Below are 18696 nucleotides of genomic sequence, written 5' to 3'. Positions count from 1 at the left end.
ACACTTGTTATTCTACTCAGTGGCCTAGTGGTTGGAGTGTCCGCCCTGAGATTGGTAGGTTGTGAGTTCAAACCCCGGCCGAGTCATACCAAAGACTATAAAAAAAAATGGGACCCATTTCCTCCCTGCTTGGCACTCAGCATCAAGGGTTGGAATTGGGGGTTGAATCACCATAAATGATTCCAGGGCACGGCACCGCTGCTGCCCACTGCTCCCCTTACTTCCCAGGGGGTGATCAAGGGGGATGGGTCAAATGCAGAGGACAATTTTCACCACACCTAGTGTGTGTGTGACAATCATTGGTACTTTAACTTTAACTTTATTCCATATGTTTACCAGAGGGGGAGCACTTTTAAAACCGGCACACAGTCCATTTGAAAAATACCTCCTTTTTGGTACCACCCACATTTTAAAATATTTCACCACCTCTATTACATGCAATGGTTTTCCGTATTGCGACCATGATTTCAGTCCGAACTTATTCACAGGTCCTCATACTTTTCCTTGTTGATGTCTCAAGAAGGGTAGAAATACGTGAACACACACACACACACACACACACACACACACACACACACACACCCTCTCTAATTCCTTCACCCCTCCCCTTTAGCAACTCTCACACACTCTCTCTCGCTCAAGCAGACGGAGGGAGAGGGGAGGAGAGGGAGGATCTCCTCATCGAGGACTACAGTAGTGTAGAGTGAGGACGAAGAAGGAGGAGGAAGATACTGCAGCCTTCAGCCGGGTCCCCCCTCTCGCTCTACCCCCACCCTCCTTTCTTTTGCCAATCCCACCATCATGAACCCGCCTGCTGCTTGTTGCTAAGAGTGGAACCAAGCGGGTGAAGAGAGCCGAGTGGACTGGACAGGCCACTGTTTGCATTCTAAGGTAAAGGAGGTGTCAGCACCACCAGCTTCCATTGTCATGTCAGTGTCAGTTTACTTCACTTAGACGCCAGCTGTCAATTAGTGTCTTTCATCTGCATGCTGGGGCAGCTTTATGCGCAGGGGAAGTTGTAAATTGTTCTTTGGAATTACGGCTGTCTTACTCACAAGGGGACTTAAGGCCACACTATTTTTTTCCTGGAAGGCAGGTGCTACGCCATCCATACGGCTGCCGTTCAATACGGCCCCAGAGGAGATGGAAGAGATGAGCTGTCTCCTAAAAGAGCACACCAGGCGTGTCAGCCAAGGGGCGGAGGGGAGTGTTGCATTCATGCAACACTGGTAGAAATAAGTGTGCTGAGAGGGTATATTGCTTATTCACTATGTGCTGTGATAGATTTTAAAACAAACAGAGGGGCGCCTCAAAAGTTATGCCATTCAATTTGGAATTCAAACAAGATTGTGATGAAATGTTTGCCTAAAAAGTCACACAAACATTTAAAGGTTGAATTGCTGTTGTAATCTTCTACAGAGGGGCCAAAATCAAACAGGTGTCAAACTCAAAGCTGGGGTCCAGATGTGGCCTACTATATTGTCTTATGTGGCCTGCGAAAGCTTGAAAATAATGTGCATCAATAAAGCACTTTGTATTTCTTACTACAGTATTCCTTCTTTCAATGTTGACAACAAAACTGCTTTGCTTTTGCTACTGTTTTTAACGTTAATATTATCTGAGCATGTAACAAACATTATATTAACAATTGTTTGGTTAAAATAAAAAGAAATACTTAAATATCTGCTTTTTAAATTTTCCTGAGGGACCTCTCCTGAAGGAGTCAAAAAGTACTATCTATCTATCCATCTATCTATCTATCTATCTAGCTATCTATCTATCTATCTATCTATCTATCTATCTATCTATCTATCTATCTCGTCCCCCTGACTTATGAGTTTAAAGGCCTACTCACATGAGATTTTCTTATTTAAACGGGGATAGCAGGTCCATTCTATGTGTCATACTTGATCATTTTGCGATATTGCCATATTTTTGCTGAACGGATTTAGTAGAGAACATCGACAATAAAGTTCGCAACTTTTGGTCGCTAATAAAAAAGCCTTGCCTTTACCGGAAGTAGCAGACGATGTGCGCGTGACGTCACCGGTTGTAAGGCTCCTCACATCCTCACATTGTTTATAATCATAGCCACCAGCAGCAAGTGCAATTCGGACCGAGAAAGCGACGAGTTTCCCATTAATTTGAGCGAGGATGAAAGATTTGTGGATGAGGAAAGTTAGAGTGAAGCACTAAAAAAATCTGCTCATTGACCATCCTCATAACAGAATAAACAATAATATCAAACAATAAATCTACAAAAGTATACAGATGATCCAAAAAAATAATTATTACCCTCATTTTGCTAAAATGTTAAGTTTGGACGAACAATCACGGACAAATTATGACTTTTGTGTGAAGTATGTCAATTGTGGTTGCTGCTTCCAATGTAATTGTAATCACTCATTATGTATTATTCTACTTCTTTTTTGTAACATGGTAAGTTAGTAAGTGTACTTATCAAGTTATTTCCCCATATTTCAGCATAATAACTCAGATATTGTAACACTGGTGTGCAGTAAAGAATATGGAGTGATTCTTGGTCCAGAACATATTTTGCATTATTTATATATGTTGTATCTATTTAATGTAGGACTGTGCGATATGACCTTTTATTAATATATCAATATTTTTAGGCCATATCACGATACACGATATATATCTCGATATTTTTCCTTAGCCTTGAATTAACACTTGATGCATTTAATCACAGCAGTATGATGATTCTATGTGTCTACATTAAAACATTCTTGTTTATACTGCATTAATATATAAATGATAAATGATAAATGGGTTGTACTTATATAGCGCTTTTCTACCTTCAAGGTACTCAAAGCGCTTTGACACTACTTCCACATTTACCCATTCACACACACATTCACACACTGATGGAGGGAGCTGCCATGCAAGGCGCTAACCAGCACCCATCAGGAGCAAGGGTGAAGTGTCTTGCTCAGGACACAACGGACGTGACGAGGTTGGTACTAGGTGGGGATTGAACCAGGGACCCTCGGGTTGCGCACGGCCACTCTAACACTGCGCCACGCAAATTGTTCATGCAGAGAGGGAAATCACAACCGAGTCTATTTACCAAAAATGTATTTATTAAACAGTTGTTAAGCAGTGGCACAGACATTCATGTCATTTCAAAACAGAAAGTGCAAGATTGTCAGAGACATTTTAAAACAAGCTATTAGTGCACTTTTGTGCATGATGTCACCAAGATGACCTATAAAAACAACACTAAATCAAAGTGTACTTTTTGTACGGAACACCGCTACAATAGTTTAAAACAAATAAAGTGCACTTTTGTGCATGATGTCACACAAGATATTTAAATAACTGTCAAATAAAAATGAGCTGCGTAATCTCCTTCTGTTGTTGACTTTTATTTTGTCATACGGTGTTGATCTGGAAATAGTTGCTTCGGCATTTTGTTGGTGTGGCACCGGCCGGAGATGTTGACAAAAGGAGTTTCAAGCACTCCTCATTCTCTAGCGGGTAACTTTTCAAATGATGCTACATTAACAGTGCTGCTACTTTTTGTAGCAACGCTTTTGCCGCATAAATGTTGAACATATTCTTGCTTGAAGCCAAACCACCGCCGGACGATGGATCCTGTGCTGTTTTTCTTGGTAATTCATTCTTCCTCCATTTGTTACCAGATTCGCACTTTCTCTCTCTCGTATCGTATTACAACCCGCACCTCACCAATAGCATCAAAGCTAACGTTACTATGTTTTTACCTCTCTGCTCCGCGGGAGCGTGTGATGTTGCACACGTGACTTATGTAACAAGGTGCACTTGTTTAAGTCAATGTGAGAAGCAGAGACAAGAAAGAGTGGGAAACGCATGCAGTGTAATGCCCGCAGCTAAAAGCAACTGCGTGAGAATGTTTACTCGAATATCATGATATGTTTTGTATCACACAGACAAACCCTCGATATATCGACTATATCCATATATTGCTCAGTCCTAATTTAATACACTTTCCGGTTAATTTTATCATCTATTATTACACCCAAAATGTGTTTTATTTTACTATTTAAATATCCCTCTATTTGTATTTGTGTATGACTTTCTCTCCTGCTGCTACTGAATTACATTATTGTAGTTTCACTAGGATGCAAAGATAGTATATTTTTGTCAAACCTTCTCTTTAATTTGTTCATTTATTCTGTTATTTGTTTCTGTGTGTTCTCAACTGGACAAAACGCATACATTGTTTGGTGTGCTTATCTGGCATAAGGCGAATCTTCACTTCCCATACTTGACTTCTCTCTGCATTGTGGGGACAGCGATGTCCACGATTCTCGTGGGTGGAACAGCCCCATGTTGCACAACAGGGCATTTTTACACACCAAAAAACTATGAGGAAGCACCGCAAACACATAGCATCACCTCAAAGTTGGTAGTACCGTATTTTTTGGATTATAAATCGCTCCGGAGTATACGTCGCACCGGCCGAAAATGCATGATAAAGAAGGGAAAAAAACATATATACGTCACACTGGAGTATAAATCGCATTTTTGGAGGAAATTTATTTGATAAAATCCAACACCAAGAATAGACATTTGAAAAGTAATTTAAAATAAATAAAGAAAAGTGAACAACAGGCTGAATAAGTGTAAGTTGTATGACGCATAAATAACCAACAGAGAACGTGCCTGGTATGTTAATCTAACATATTATGGTGAGAGTCATTCAAATAACTATAACATATAGAACATGCTCTACATTTACCAAACAATCTGTCACTCCTAATCAATAAATCCCATTAAATCTTCTTCCTCGATGTCGCTTCTAAACAACTCTGCCAACTCCAAAGGTATGCGCCGCTTCCTCTTGTCGTTTTCTGCTGCATATTTCACTACGTCCAGCTTGTAATCTGCAGTACATGATTTCCTTTTCGGTGCCATTTTTGTTCAGCCCTTCTCAGTTTTTATAAGTTACGGCCAAAGATGAAATAGCTACAGCAGTAGCATATAGCATGTAACAGTTAGCATTCCATGACCCACAATGCACTTCTGCCATGACCCTAGCCCACAGATTTTTTATTGGTTGACGTGTGTGTGACGATTGCTGACATTTTCTTCGTCTCTTCCGCGAATGAGATAAATAATATTATTTGATATTTTATGGTAATGTGTTAATAATTTCACACATAAGTCGCTCCGGAGTATATGTCGCTCCCCCGGCCAAACTATGAAAAAAATTGCGACTTACAGTCCGAAAAATACAGTACTCATGGCACTCTGTTGTCACATGAGTGCCTTTTGACCAATCATTGAGGAAATCGCCTGAAACCGACTTGGCCATACTCTTTTTATACACAACTCTGTCATTGTTGGGCTGCAAGCGCCGCCTAGAAATAAATATCTGTATTGCAGCTGTGGTCGGTATAGGCTGCAGTAGTACTTAGTTGTAATACACTTTTCTACCACTTGTGTTGGTAATGACAAAATCAAACAAGGTCTGGAGCCATAGCCATAGAGAAGTTTCTTAAGTGCAAAAATTATGACTAAAGCGGTGAAGCTGTATTTTCATTTACACTTTCATTTTAATGACAGTTTATGAAAGAAACATATACATAATTATTCATTATTAATATAGTTAGAATGTATTTATTTTGGCACTGTGTAATTGTATGTACATTTATTTTTCATCAGTTTTAATGAGTCCCTTTGTGTGCAGTTTATTTTAATAGTATTTACTATTGTAATCAGACCGTTAAAATGCAAATAGGTTCGATATGATTATTAGTTTAAGATCAAGAGTAGGATTATGAATTCATCATTAATAGTTGAGTGGATCCCGGACCCTTCTGTAGTCGAAAAGTTGGGCTCTGAGGTCAAAAACGTTAAGGAACCCTGTTCTATGACACTCAAAACACCTTAAGAACTACACAAGTAAGGTTGCTGTTAACAAATTAGCTAAGCATGATTCTTTATTTATTTCATGCCGCTGCCTCCCCAGTTCATTAACCTGCGCTTGCTACAGTTTCATTTAATAAAAGAAAGTCTGTCATATGTACGGAGAAGGAAGCAAAGAGGAGCGTGTGCAGAACACGTAATCCAACCCCCTCACCCCTGTGTCGACACTGCATGATTAAAGGACTAACAAAGGCTTTAACCTATTTAATAATACTCACAGGAGCCCTGGGTGGCAAAGTCTATGCATGAGGCCCGGTTATGAAAATCCTTTTTTAAAGTGCAATTAATTCAACGGAGACTTGAAAAAAATGTCAGCTGAGCGAAAGTGATCATGAGGTCGTAAATGAATAAATAATAGCAACTAAATAACAAATAATTCCATGAGCAGCCAAAGCAGTTAAGATGAGAGGGTTTGATGTGGGGAGATCAGAGGTAAACATCATATGATTGAACCTAATGCTAAAACTTTTTATTAACAGTTTACACACATTAATACGTACAGTGCATCCACAAAAGCATTCAGTGTTTCACTTCTAACACATTTTGTTGTGTGATGTATAGCCTATAGTCCTCAAAAGATTACACACAACAGGACTGAGTGAAAACCCAAGGCATGACCTAAAGCAGTGGTTCTCAAATGGGGGTACGCGTACCCCTGGGGGTTCTTGAAGGTATGCCAAGGGGTAAGTGAGGTTTTTTTTTTAATTATTCTAAAAATAGCAACAATTTAAAAATCCTTTATAAATATATTTATTGAATAATACTTCAACAAAATATGAATGTAAGTTCATAAACTGTGAAAAAAATACAAAAATGCATGTGGACATGTTCCATAAATATTGATGTTAAAGATTTCTTTTTTTGTGAAGAAATGTTTAGAATTAAGTTCATGAATCCAAATGGATCTCTATTACAATCCCCAAAGACGGCACTTTAAGTTGATGATTACTTCTATGTGTATAAATCTTTATTTATAATTGAATCACTTGTTTATTTTTCAACAAGTTTTTAGTTATTTTTAAATCTTTTTTTTTAAGTAGTTGAAGAAAGACCACAACAAATGAGTAATATATTTCACTGTTATATAATTTAATAAATCCGAAACTGATGACATAGTGCTGTATTTTATTTCTTTATCTCTTTTTTTCAACCAAAAATGCTTTGCTCTGATTAGAGGATACTTGAATTAAAAAAAATTTCACAGGGGGTACATCACTGAAAAAAGATTGAGAACCATTGACCTAAAGGACTGACGTACCCAATGAGAAAACCCTCCCAAGTTGGGCAAATTCCAAATGGCTTGTTTCACCAAGTATGAAAGAAGGCAAGATAGTTTGATAAATACCACCTCCACGCCTCAATCGTTGGGTAACATTTTCAGGACTTACGCAGAGCTAATACACACAGCAGGTACTGCAAGAAAAGTTGGTTCTGCATAGTAAGGCCCCTTTTTAAATGGGAATTTTAAATAAATCATTTTTAAATCAATCATTTTTAAATATAAATCAAATAAACGTAAAATACTGTTGCGATAAAGAGTAATGCAAATATCCATCCATCCATCCTTCCATTTTCTATAGTTTATTCCCTTTGGGGTCACGAGGGGCGCTGGTGCCTATCTCAGCTACAATCGGGCGGAAGGTGGCGTACACCCTGGACAAGTCGCTCTTCATCGCAGGGCGTAATGCAAATATGTTACAATCAAAACTTTTCAAAAGGAATTCAAGTATTATACTGGTATTTTGTGACAGAGTCTGGTTTTAGGAAGCAGGGACAGGTAACAAATGCTATTTTTCTAGTGTCCAAGGTAATTTAAATGAACGTGTTTACTACATTATGGTTTAAATATAGTACTCTTGTTTTCTTTGTTTCCAAGTATTACAACATTCTTGTAAATGTAATTGTTTGAGTCACAAAATTACAGTTTGATTCTTCTGATTCATGTTGTTGTAATTTTACTGCAGTGAAGTTGTCATGTTGCAAAAAACAACACCACAATCATAAAAACACAAAGACTTTTATTCATGTCATTTGAGGTATTTTTTCAATATTAAACATTATTCTTTGACACAATGGCAATAATTAGTTTTTTGATTATAAATATAAAAATTAATTTAGTGTATTGATTTTAACTCACGTTCATTCTCTATATGAGTTTCACCTGTGTGGCATTTGCCTCCCCTGTAGGCCATTTGTTGTTGAATCTCCTGTAGATCAGTGGTCCCCAACCTTTTTGTATCCGCGCTTAATAATTTGTGCCGCGACAAATTTTGATTTTTTTCTTTGTCATGAAAAAGGGACGTTTTTGTCATGAAAAAGGGAAGTTTTTGTGGTTGGTGCACTAATTGTAAGTGTATATTGTGTTTTTTATGTTGATTTAATAAAAAAATAAAATAAAATAAAATAAAAAAAAATATATATATGTACATATATATATATACATATATATATATATAAATATATATATATATATATATATATTTTTTTTTTTTAAAAAAAATAAAAATTAATAAAAAATTCTTCTGCGGCCCGGTACCAATCAGGCCGCGGCCCGGTTGTTGGGGACCACTGCTGTAGCTCATTTGGTAAAATGACTGTTTTGTTGTTGTAGTTTTTGAACACACCACCAGGGTGTGCCCAATGGGAAATCAATTATTACCACTCTCTCATGTACATGTCTCTATGTACAATTGCTGTCCTCCTGAAGTCTTAATTAAAGCCAAGTTCTTCATGCAGCTCGGGTAACCACAAACAACAACACCCCCCAATCAGCTGCCTCTCACTTTTGCCTTGTAAAGTCCCTTTACTTTAGTAAAGGGACTTTACTAATGTAAATTCCTGCTGTAAGTTGTCTTGATCACCATCTTGTTTAATAATGGAACCCGAGCTAGATGTTCATATGGCACCTATTTTTCCAGGTTTGGGTGAACATGGCAGAAGGATCCAAAAAGCGGGCCGACGTCATTGATCCGGACGAAGACTCCCCAAACATGATTGTCTACAGAAAGGCAAGGCTTGGTGCATTTTTTCAAATGAACAACATGGTGGTGGGGCGTTCACTGACCCGTAGATTGAAACGACTCAGTGGACCATATCTGCCTGGATCCTAACACTGCGGAGTCTTGTGTTCAACCAAGGATTGTCTCCATCACTGGTCACTGGTCAGTGTTTAAGCTAGAAGGCCTGGTTGCTGAGAGGCATTGTCAAGGCATGCTAACATTACTGCCATTTGATGGAGGAGGCTGAGCAATAGTGGAAGCTAATTGTTACGATTGTTTGATGACGCCAATTGTGTCTATTTGTGTCAGCCCTCACCAAGCAGAATAAATCCTCCTTGCACACGTAAGCCGAAAGCCTGCAGTCCTCCTACTGTAAATGGGTCATGTTGTCGATTCGCCACATTCTTCTCTAGTATGCCTGCAGAACATCCACCCCACTTGCTGTTGTTCTTCTCTGATTATGTGGCTTCATTATGTAACGCAGCTCACGCCAAGAGGCGCTGTATTGGTGAGGCGGGTTGTTGCTTGTCAGGATGCATCCTGTGGGGAATATTTGTCATTATTTGTGTCAAGCGTGTGTGTGGGTGTGCTCGTGTGTGTGACAACAGCAGTCAAAGCTGACAATTGACAGGATTTTTTTTTTAAATTTGCATCTGTTTTTTTTTTCTTTATTAAAATTAGATTTGAAAGGATGGGGATGCCTTTTCCCCAAAGATGAATATTTGTCTTCTGTAATTATTATCAGGGGCGTCAAACTCTTAATTGAGGGCCACATTACAGTTGTGGCTGCCCTCAGAGGGTCACTTGTAACTGAATAATATTTGATTATAAATTTACAAAGAGGAGTCTTATTTTAATATTATAAAATTGCCAACATGTTTTATTACAATATTTTTTGTACTGTAGGAATGCAGTGTTTTTTTCCCCCCTACACGTTTTATTATGTTACGTTTTTTACATACAATGGGAAAAATCTATTTTTATAGCTTAAAAATGCAAATGTGCTTTTTACAGCATCACTGTATTTTATAGTTGAATTCTGGAGACATAGCTGCCAGTTTTATTACCTTACAGTCTATTGTCATTGTGTACAATTTTATGGATATTATAGGTCAAGTAGATATTTAAGTAAATGATTAAACTTATTATGTGGAATTTCGAAATAATAGTTGTTGCATTATTAAATAATATTAAACTTAGAAAGATATGTATTTGCAATACATGTATTTATTGTTAAGCAAAATGGAAAGAATGGATACATTTAGAAAGAACAGATAAAGTGCTTTATTGACACATTATTTCCAGGCTTTTGGGGGCCCCATAAAATGAAGCGGCCCCAAGGCTTTGAGTTTGACACCTCTGTATTTGCATTTCATAATTCGGTCCTGTGCAAAAGTAGTGGGTCATGACTAGTTCTGTTTTAATAACCATGGCAGTTGTTTGAGGACATAGGTCCCGATTTACTAAAGGTTTGCGTGTACTAAAACTTATGCAAACCTGACTGCATACACAAAGTCTTGCGTCTGTTAACTGAGCAGAATAAGACGTGCAATCCATTTGCATCTCTGTCGTCATCAATTGAAAAAAAAAATGCTGATCATGAAAACGGCCACAATTCTGGGAAAAGATCCCACTATGATTATTTGGCAGCCACACCGTGATTTATTAACACTAATCACCGTTTTGTGAGCACTATTTTGCGTTTTATTTAGTTTGTGTCAGAAGGAAGTGCAAATTGACAGTTCCACACACGGCTCCATGAACAGTGCTTGACGATGGTTGGATGAGAATCCTTCCTCCTATGTGTGTCTGTCAACATTTTGGATGGTAGAAATAAATAAATATTAGATATATCGTGTATTCAGCTCCATCATTTTATAATTTTAGAGCTGCTAGAGGACTTAAGGAGCTGTTTAAAACAAATTCAATTGATGTGTTTTGGTGTCATCAAGTACTTATTAATGACGGTATTTTTTTTTTTTTACAAATTATACAGTATATTAAAATATTCCTTATACTCCATTTTGGGCGGAGTAAGTGCAGCCTCCCTCCCATGCTTCCTTCAGAAAAAAACTGGTGCCATGCACAACTGCAGCTAAAATGCCCATAAAAAGTGATACATGTCTCCTGCATGTTTGAAAACTTATCAAAAACACCACAGGTGTTTAGCATCATAACATGAATGTGCAGTAAATGAGAGTATATCCGTGGTGATAGTACACGCCAAATCTTCATTTAATTAAGGCGATCTGCACCACTTTACAATTGCACACAGTCTTAGTAAATTGCACGCAAAACCCCCACTAATAGTACACACTATTTTGTTGTTTGCGCACACTGATTACTGCGTGGTGTTTGGATAGTAAATCAGGCCATTAGAGTACAACAGTACATAATAGGATAGAGAGCCAGATGATTTCGGTGAGGATCTGGATAAAGGTATGGATTGAAAAACATTTTCATAACCGCTGTATGTTCGATCATGTTCTTTTTTTTTTTTCTTTACTACTTAGTTTGGAGCGTGTGTTTGTGCACGTAGTTCAGATCATATCCATACACCCTGTGCAACGTGAGGCGGGAGACAAGCAGGAGTTGTGGAGGCATTTGTGTGGAAGAGATGGCGCAGAGACGTTTTTTTTTTTTTATTGAGGGAGTATGCGTCTGTTGCATTGTATAGGTCAGCTCTATGGGAACACTTCAGACCAGAGGTGGGACCAAGTCATTGTTTTGCAAGTCACAAGTACGTCTCAAGTCTTTGCCCTTGAGTCTCGAGTCAAGTCCTAAGTCAAGACGGGCAAGTCCCGAGTCAAGTCCAAAGTCAAGACTGGAAAGTCTCAAGTCAAGTCCCAAGTCCTGCATTTTGAGTTTCGAGTCATTTCAAGTCCTTTTAACCCCAGACTAAAATATTTACACAGATTGTGTATGCTTTTAAAACGCTGTATGTATTTATTATTTAAAAAAAAAATGTGCTGACATTGCACTTCATAATAGCACTATTAACCAGTTATTTTAAACATTTAACTCATTCCTTTATAGAATGAACACATTTGAAAAAAACAAGTGCAACTGTAATTATTTGCACAAAGGTGTTAACATTGTATTTCCATGGCATATTGCATTGTAACTAGTTTAGAGCAGTTTCTATCCTGTTCTTACCTTATCTCATTGATCTCATCTCATACTGTATGTGTGTTGATGTGTGCGTACACATGAAAAACATAACTACATGAAAATAACAAGGAACAGAGTTGTAGTTTTTAGATTTCACGGCCCTATGGAATATGTACACATATTCTTTATATAGTATACATTTTAACTGACCTTTATTTGACTATGTTTGTCTTTTTGTAGGTGGCTAAAATATGCGGTGCTGCTGACCACCGTATAACGTTACGTTACCGTGTGTGATACATTGACTAACGTAACATTTTGAGTGGGTACCTCATGCAACCCTGCTTAAAAAAAAAACACTTGACAAAAAGTATGAATAAGGTAGCGAACTGCAGTGGACGCAACAGATTGTCGTGTTTGCAATGACGTTATAACCATAGACATATTATAAGTAGACGCAGCATTGGCTGCTGTGACGTGAGCAATTTGGGCGCCATCTTGAAGTGGTGATGAGGAGCCGGCAAGCAGCCTAAACTGACAGTTGACAGGTAGCAAACAAAGATGCTGGGCTGGTGTTTAGCATTTTCCTGCTTTAATGAGTGGACTGTTGAAAATAGGAATTGGGGGATTACTTTTCACAAGTAAGATTGAACATTAACATGGTTGTATTTTGTGAAAAGAATATTACCACAGAGTTGAAAGGAACAAAGATCTTCAATTTGTACGTGAAAATCACAAAGAAATCTTCTGGGGGAGGATGACGCCCCTACAAGTATTTGGTTTACATACTTTCAGCCCCACCTAAAACAAAATTCACCAGCCGCCACTGATTATGATGCATTCTCATTTTAGGCAAAGCATAAGACAATACTTTCTTAACAGTATAATTGTAACCATGAATAAGTCTTCAAGTAACAATATTCAAATACTAACATTGTTGGGTAAGACAGAATTTGCTTTTATTCTGAATCCAGTGAAACAGATTTGTGGTTTTAGCTGATATAAAGACTTTCAGGTGTTTATATATGTTTATGTTTAAGTATTTTGCAGACACTTTTATCCGAAGCAACATACATGAAAAATACATATAAAACAATCACTGTAAACATGATCATTTAAGGGAAGAATGTAATACAAAATATTAATGCAAAGTGTCAAGACAGAATAAAATCTCTGCTGTTGCAGCAACAGAGATACAGTATATAAGATATATAGATATCTTATGTATTTATACATTGTTTATGTAGGATATATGCATGTATATATAACCTAATCATATTGTTTCTTCGCCTTAAAAATAGCTGACCATTTTTTTCCCCCTTTTTTGGGATTATTATTCCCAGTTTTGATCTTGGACGTCTGCTCACTTATAGCATATAAGAATATTCCACTACTGTTAAGCAAACAATGAACACGCCAAAAAATGTGTCTTTTATCATAGTTACACGAATGAAAAAAAAGCGCGTGAATATCAGTGGTATTCTGTGAGGTAAAATGAATTAAATGCGCTGACAGTTCATTGCTCCTGCCAAATGAATTGCACTGAGTGGAGGGGATCACCACTCCAAGATGGCGGCCCCGCGTCACATCAGCGCCAGTAGGCAGTAGCGCTCGATGTTGCGTACCCTTATACGATGTCTATTTTCATAACGTTAGCAGTGAGTTTAGAGCCTCACTGGTTTAACTAAACAGCAAATAAAAGTTACATTACTCAGCCAATAAATGTTAACTTACATTCAAAACTTACCCTTCTTTGTGCATCTTCAAATGTCGAACGAAGTTGGAAGTTGTTGCGTCTCTAATCTTTGAACGAACCGTATGCTTTGCATACTGGAATTCGTTTTTTGTTGACCAAGTCGTAGTTTTAATACCCGAACGAAACAATTTTTGGCATCATTTTTCCTCATTGGCGTGTTGTATGAGAGCTCTTCTTCGTTGGTTTTCATGCAATTTGATTGGCTGAATGCTGTGTGACGAAAATAATGTGGATTTAATTTGATTGGCTGTTGTTCTGACAGGTAGCGCACAGGCTGTCATCGCACACACGCTGACAGACACGGACAGATACGGAACGCTCCTGAATAACTTTTTAATCATTGGGTTTTGGGGAAAGTAGCAAGTCATGTCAAGTCAAAAGGCTCAAGTCCAAGTCAAGTCACAAGTCATTGATGTTAAAGTCTAAGTCGAGTTGCAAGTCTTTTTACATTTTGTCAAGTCGAGTCTAAAGTCATCAAATTCATGACTCGAGTCTGACTCGAGTCCAAGTCATGTGACTCGAGTCCACACCTCTGCTTCAGACCCATGCCAACTCTTCCGGAAGATTCACATATATTTTCCCTTGTCTTCTGACATTCTCAAATCTCTTGGATTGCGATATTTTAGTGTGTTTATAAAATATTGTTGCTGATGAGGAGGACGTGGGCGATCAACAATTTCACTTTAAAAAAAAAAAAAAAACCCAAAATATCTACAACTGTCTCAATTAAAGTGCATACTTCCTTCTGTCTACCCTGTGTTCATCCAATCTCCAGTCAGAACACAGTTATTGTCTCTGAAACCGTTGAAAAATACAACTCTAAAGCAGGAATGAACACCTTTTATTATGTTGTTTTGAATAATCACGCATTACCTCCACACTGGCATTAAAAATGTTACAAATAGTCAATTTAAAGTCTGGAATGGAATAGAGTAATGCCACAATGGTTTCTGGATAATTTGTACAAACACAATATGATATACACATGCAGCGCGGCGAGTTACATGTTATGTAAATTAACCAAAAAAAACGACTTGAGAGAGTTGGCTGGACATGAAGACGATGGAAATGACACAAATGTTTAAAAATCTCGATAAATACATTTTTTTTTTATTGTTAACTCAAGAAAGGCATTCAGCAGCGCATACTTCTTAAAACTTTCTGTAGTATGGAGGGAGAAATTATATGAGCCATTCTAAAAATATGTACGAATTACAGTAGTATGGTTCTTTATATGGCCCCATTTGTCATAGTATTCCTAACGCATTAAACATGACAAATTGTGGGGGGTGCACTATTCATTTTAGCAGTAGTATTTCAGCATTAGAGAGTTGAATATCTTAAAATATCCACCCATCCATCAATTTTCTACCGCTTGTCCCTTTCAAGTAGGTTTTGGGGAATTTACAACTTTGACCACGGCATTAGTTCCTATGTAATGTGGCGCTTTCCATCATTCTCAGCAGATTTCATTGCAAAATGATTAAACCCCCCCTTTACCATGAATTGATTAACGTGGACCCCGACTTAAACAAGTTGAAAAACGTATTCGAGTGTTACCATTTAGTGGTCAATTGTATGGAATATGTACTGAACTGTGCAATCTACTAATAAAAGTATCAATCAATCAATCAACTTCCGCTCACACCAGATACATCCAGGAACGGCGCCATATAAACCTCTTCACTACAGTTTAACTAGTTTTCTCTCATGATGACATTACAGTCAGAGTTGGTGGTCGGGACGGGTTATAGGGCCTAAAATTTATATCGTGATATATATTGCAGCCTCCTGCGATAACAATATGTACCACAATATAATTTTGATATATAAGTGATTCAACTATTTCAAAAGGGGCCACAAAGGCTCCTAATGTAGCTGCTGACAAATGTTGTAACATTCAATATTCATCAATTCCGGTTGTATTATTTTCTCAAAATAGTTATTATTCTACCTGTTAATTTACAGTTGATATAATTTTTTTCGGTTCTGTTGTAACATTTTTTGATCCACACTTCTGTTAAAAAGTAATAAGCACTTATTCTTCGGTTTGGCTACTTAACTTCAGTTTCGGGCGATACTGCAGATTTGGGTATTGATTCAAAACCAAGTCGTTATGCATGGGAAGTATTGAACATACCAATTCTGATACTTTTTTGGCGGTTTACATGGATTATTGTATCCTCCTACACTGTGTAGTGTCGCATGTTTAGGTATTCCTCGTCCTTCTGGGATGATACTTTAGTTTATTTGCTGCCATGTGGGTGAGGATTACTGACTTAGAAGTGGCTTTGCACTGTGAAGTGATGTTAGCTCTAGCAAAAATGTTACATTTCATTCAAACATTCATTCGCTTGTTTGGTTTAGGTTTATTTCAAACATTTATGCAGTACAATTTACAATTTACATATTCTCATTTCTCTTTACATGTCCAAAAAGGAATAGGAAGAAGCAAACGTTATTTAATCCTACCTCTTTTCCAATACATGTGTCAGTACAACTAGTACTGACACATATGATCAGTTCCTATTCTCATACTGTTGCACAAGCATCAATGAAGTATAACAGACCATCCATCTATCCATCAATTTTCTACCGATTGTCCCTTTTGGGTCGCGGGAGATGCTGGAGCCTATCTCAGCTATTATTAATAATTCAAGTCAGTCATAAATATGTAATTTTCAATGAAGTTCAAGATGTTTTTCAAAATGATTCTTCCTTGTACTTTTGTAAACACTTCCAGTTTGAACAGCCTCTTAAAGGGGAACTGCACTTTTTGGGGGAATTTTGCCAATCGTTCACAATCATTATGAGAGACAAGAACACATGTCTTTTAATTTAATTTGGATTTTAAAGATGATAAAAAAAACGCTTGGAAGATGCAGCTGATGGGAATCATTGATGTAGCTTTTAAAGCCCTCTATAACAACTTCAAAACCCTCCAATGTTTTATAAACACTGCAAATTTATGTATAATGTAGTAAGAGACACATTCATATCAAAACGTAATATGTTCAGTATTTACCGCATTTTGGTCAATTTAATCAACTGACTTCTTCCACGCATTGATTTCCGTTTCCATAGCAGCCCATTTCCGACTTCTGGCAACAAAAGTGTGTTCCATCCATTTTCTCCTGGTTGTCCCTTTTGGATTATATGTTTTATAAACAATGAAAATGTCTACTTTTTTGGACGAATGAGGATTCACAACCTTATCTTTTTGAAGCTGAATGAACTGAGGATGAATTGCTGCTTCTAGCAGCGAGCACTAAGAAGAGGGTAAATGTGTTATACTTGTATAGCGCTTTTCTACTTTCAAGGTACTCATATCGCTTTAACACTATTTCCACATTCACCCACCAATACACACATTCACACACACCCATCAAGAGCAAGGGTGAAGTGTCTTGCTCAAGGACGTGACTAGGATGGCAAACCAGGAAACCTCAGGCTCCGTGTGTTCTGTAGCCAACATTTGTATTATTATGAATTGTAACACGGTTAGTGAATGTATTGCAATTTTGTAGTAATTTCCTCATATTTCTACACAGTAACTTAAATATGGCAACAGCAGCGAGCAGTATAGAATATGGAGTAATTTATTTGTCCAGTACATATTTCCTTTATCACACTCCTCATTCTTCCCGGTAAGGTTTATTCAGGTGTACTGGAGAGGAGGCTACGCCGGATAGTCGAACCTCGGATTCAGGAGGAACAGTGTGGTTTTCGTCCTGGTCCTGGAACTGTGGACCAGCTCTATACTCTCGGCAGGGTTCTTGAGGGTGCATGGGAGTTTGCCCAACCAGTCTACATGTGCTTTGTGGACTTGGAGAAGGCATTCGACTGTGTCCCTCGGGAAGTCTTGTGGAGAGTGCTCAGAAAGAATGGGGTATCGGACTGGCTGATTGTGGCGGTTGCCCACATTTGAGGTCCTCTCCAAAGTTTCTCATAGTCAGCATTGTCACTGGCGTCCCACTGGGTGTGAATTCTCCCTGCCCACTGGGTGTGAGTTTTCCTTGCCCTTATGTGGGTTCTTCCGAGGATGTCGTAGTCGTAATGGTTTGTACAGTCCTTTGAGACATTTGTGATTTAGGGCTATATGAATAAACATTGATTGATTGATTGATTGATTGATTGATTAATATTGCATTAATTTGATGTTGGAAAAACAAAAGTAGTTAAACTGTTGGTTACTATACTTTCATTTAAAATTTCTTGAATGTTGAAAATGTGATCAGAGAGTGCTTCCTCTTGTTAATTCTACCTAAAGTGTTAGTAGCACGTTATTTAAATAAGACGTGAATGCATTTGCCATTAATTGTTGTTTACTGTTTTGTTTGCATTCACAATTCATTTATACTGAATTCCCTTACAGGAGTTGTGTAATATCAGTACTATTGGAACATCACCTGTAGTGTCCATTAACCAGTAATACTTTCATACTCACACTGATGGATTTGTTTTGCTAAAAGTTACTGAATCAATTTCAACCCAATGATTTGTTTTTCTAAAAAACGTATTGTTGAATATCAAATTATGATTTGAATCGAATCGTTAAAACATATTGTTACACCCCTAGTATATTGTCTATATATTATGCAACTCTAATCGGCAGAGTGGATGCAAGAGGTGTCTGAATTATGTTTTGAAGTACAGTCCTGGTAGCACTTGTTTAAAAACATGGTGTTTATAAAACAAGTTTTCATTGGCGTTTAGCTGAACACTCAACAAAAGGAGACAGAGAAGGCCATGTTTAAAAGTCAACACTGTCATAAAGTGCACTTCATGTACTGTCATTATATAATTGCTGAAACAACAAATCTAATGGTGGCCTTGACTTGCAAAGTACTGTATAATTCACAACCGCACTGAAAATTTCATAGAGGTCAATGGGTC

At 37.6% G+C, this 18696-nt stretch overlaps 1 protein-coding gene across 3 annotated transcripts in view; it reads left to right on the top strand.

Annotated features, from left to right (window-relative positions):
* The first annotated feature begins 652 nt into the window (after positions 1 to 652).
* Positions 653 to 18696, top strand: part of LOC133549569 (regulator of G-protein signaling 6-like) — a 194407-nt gene continuing 176363 nt past the window's right edge. For all 3 annotated transcript variants that reach the window (XM_061895111.1, XM_061895112.1, XM_061895110.1), the window contains exons 1-2: positions 653 to 891; positions 8853 to 8942. In XM_061895111.1, the coding sequence (XP_061751095.1) occupies positions 8865 to 8942 (78 nt within the window). In that variant the 5' untranslated portion in view covers positions 653 to 891; positions 8853 to 8864. The remainder of the gene's footprint in view (positions 892 to 8852; positions 8943 to 18696) is intronic.

Source organism: Nerophis ophidion, linkage group LG03, assembly GCF_033978795.1.
Source record: "Nerophis ophidion isolate RoL-2023_Sa linkage group LG03, RoL_Noph_v1.0, whole genome shotgun sequence".
Lineage (NCBI taxonomy): Eukaryota > Metazoa > Chordata > Actinopteri > Syngnathiformes > Syngnathidae > Nerophis > Nerophis ophidion.
The sequence above is the reverse complement of the archived record's forward strand: the minus strand, read 5'-3'. Positions and strand labels throughout refer to the sequence as shown.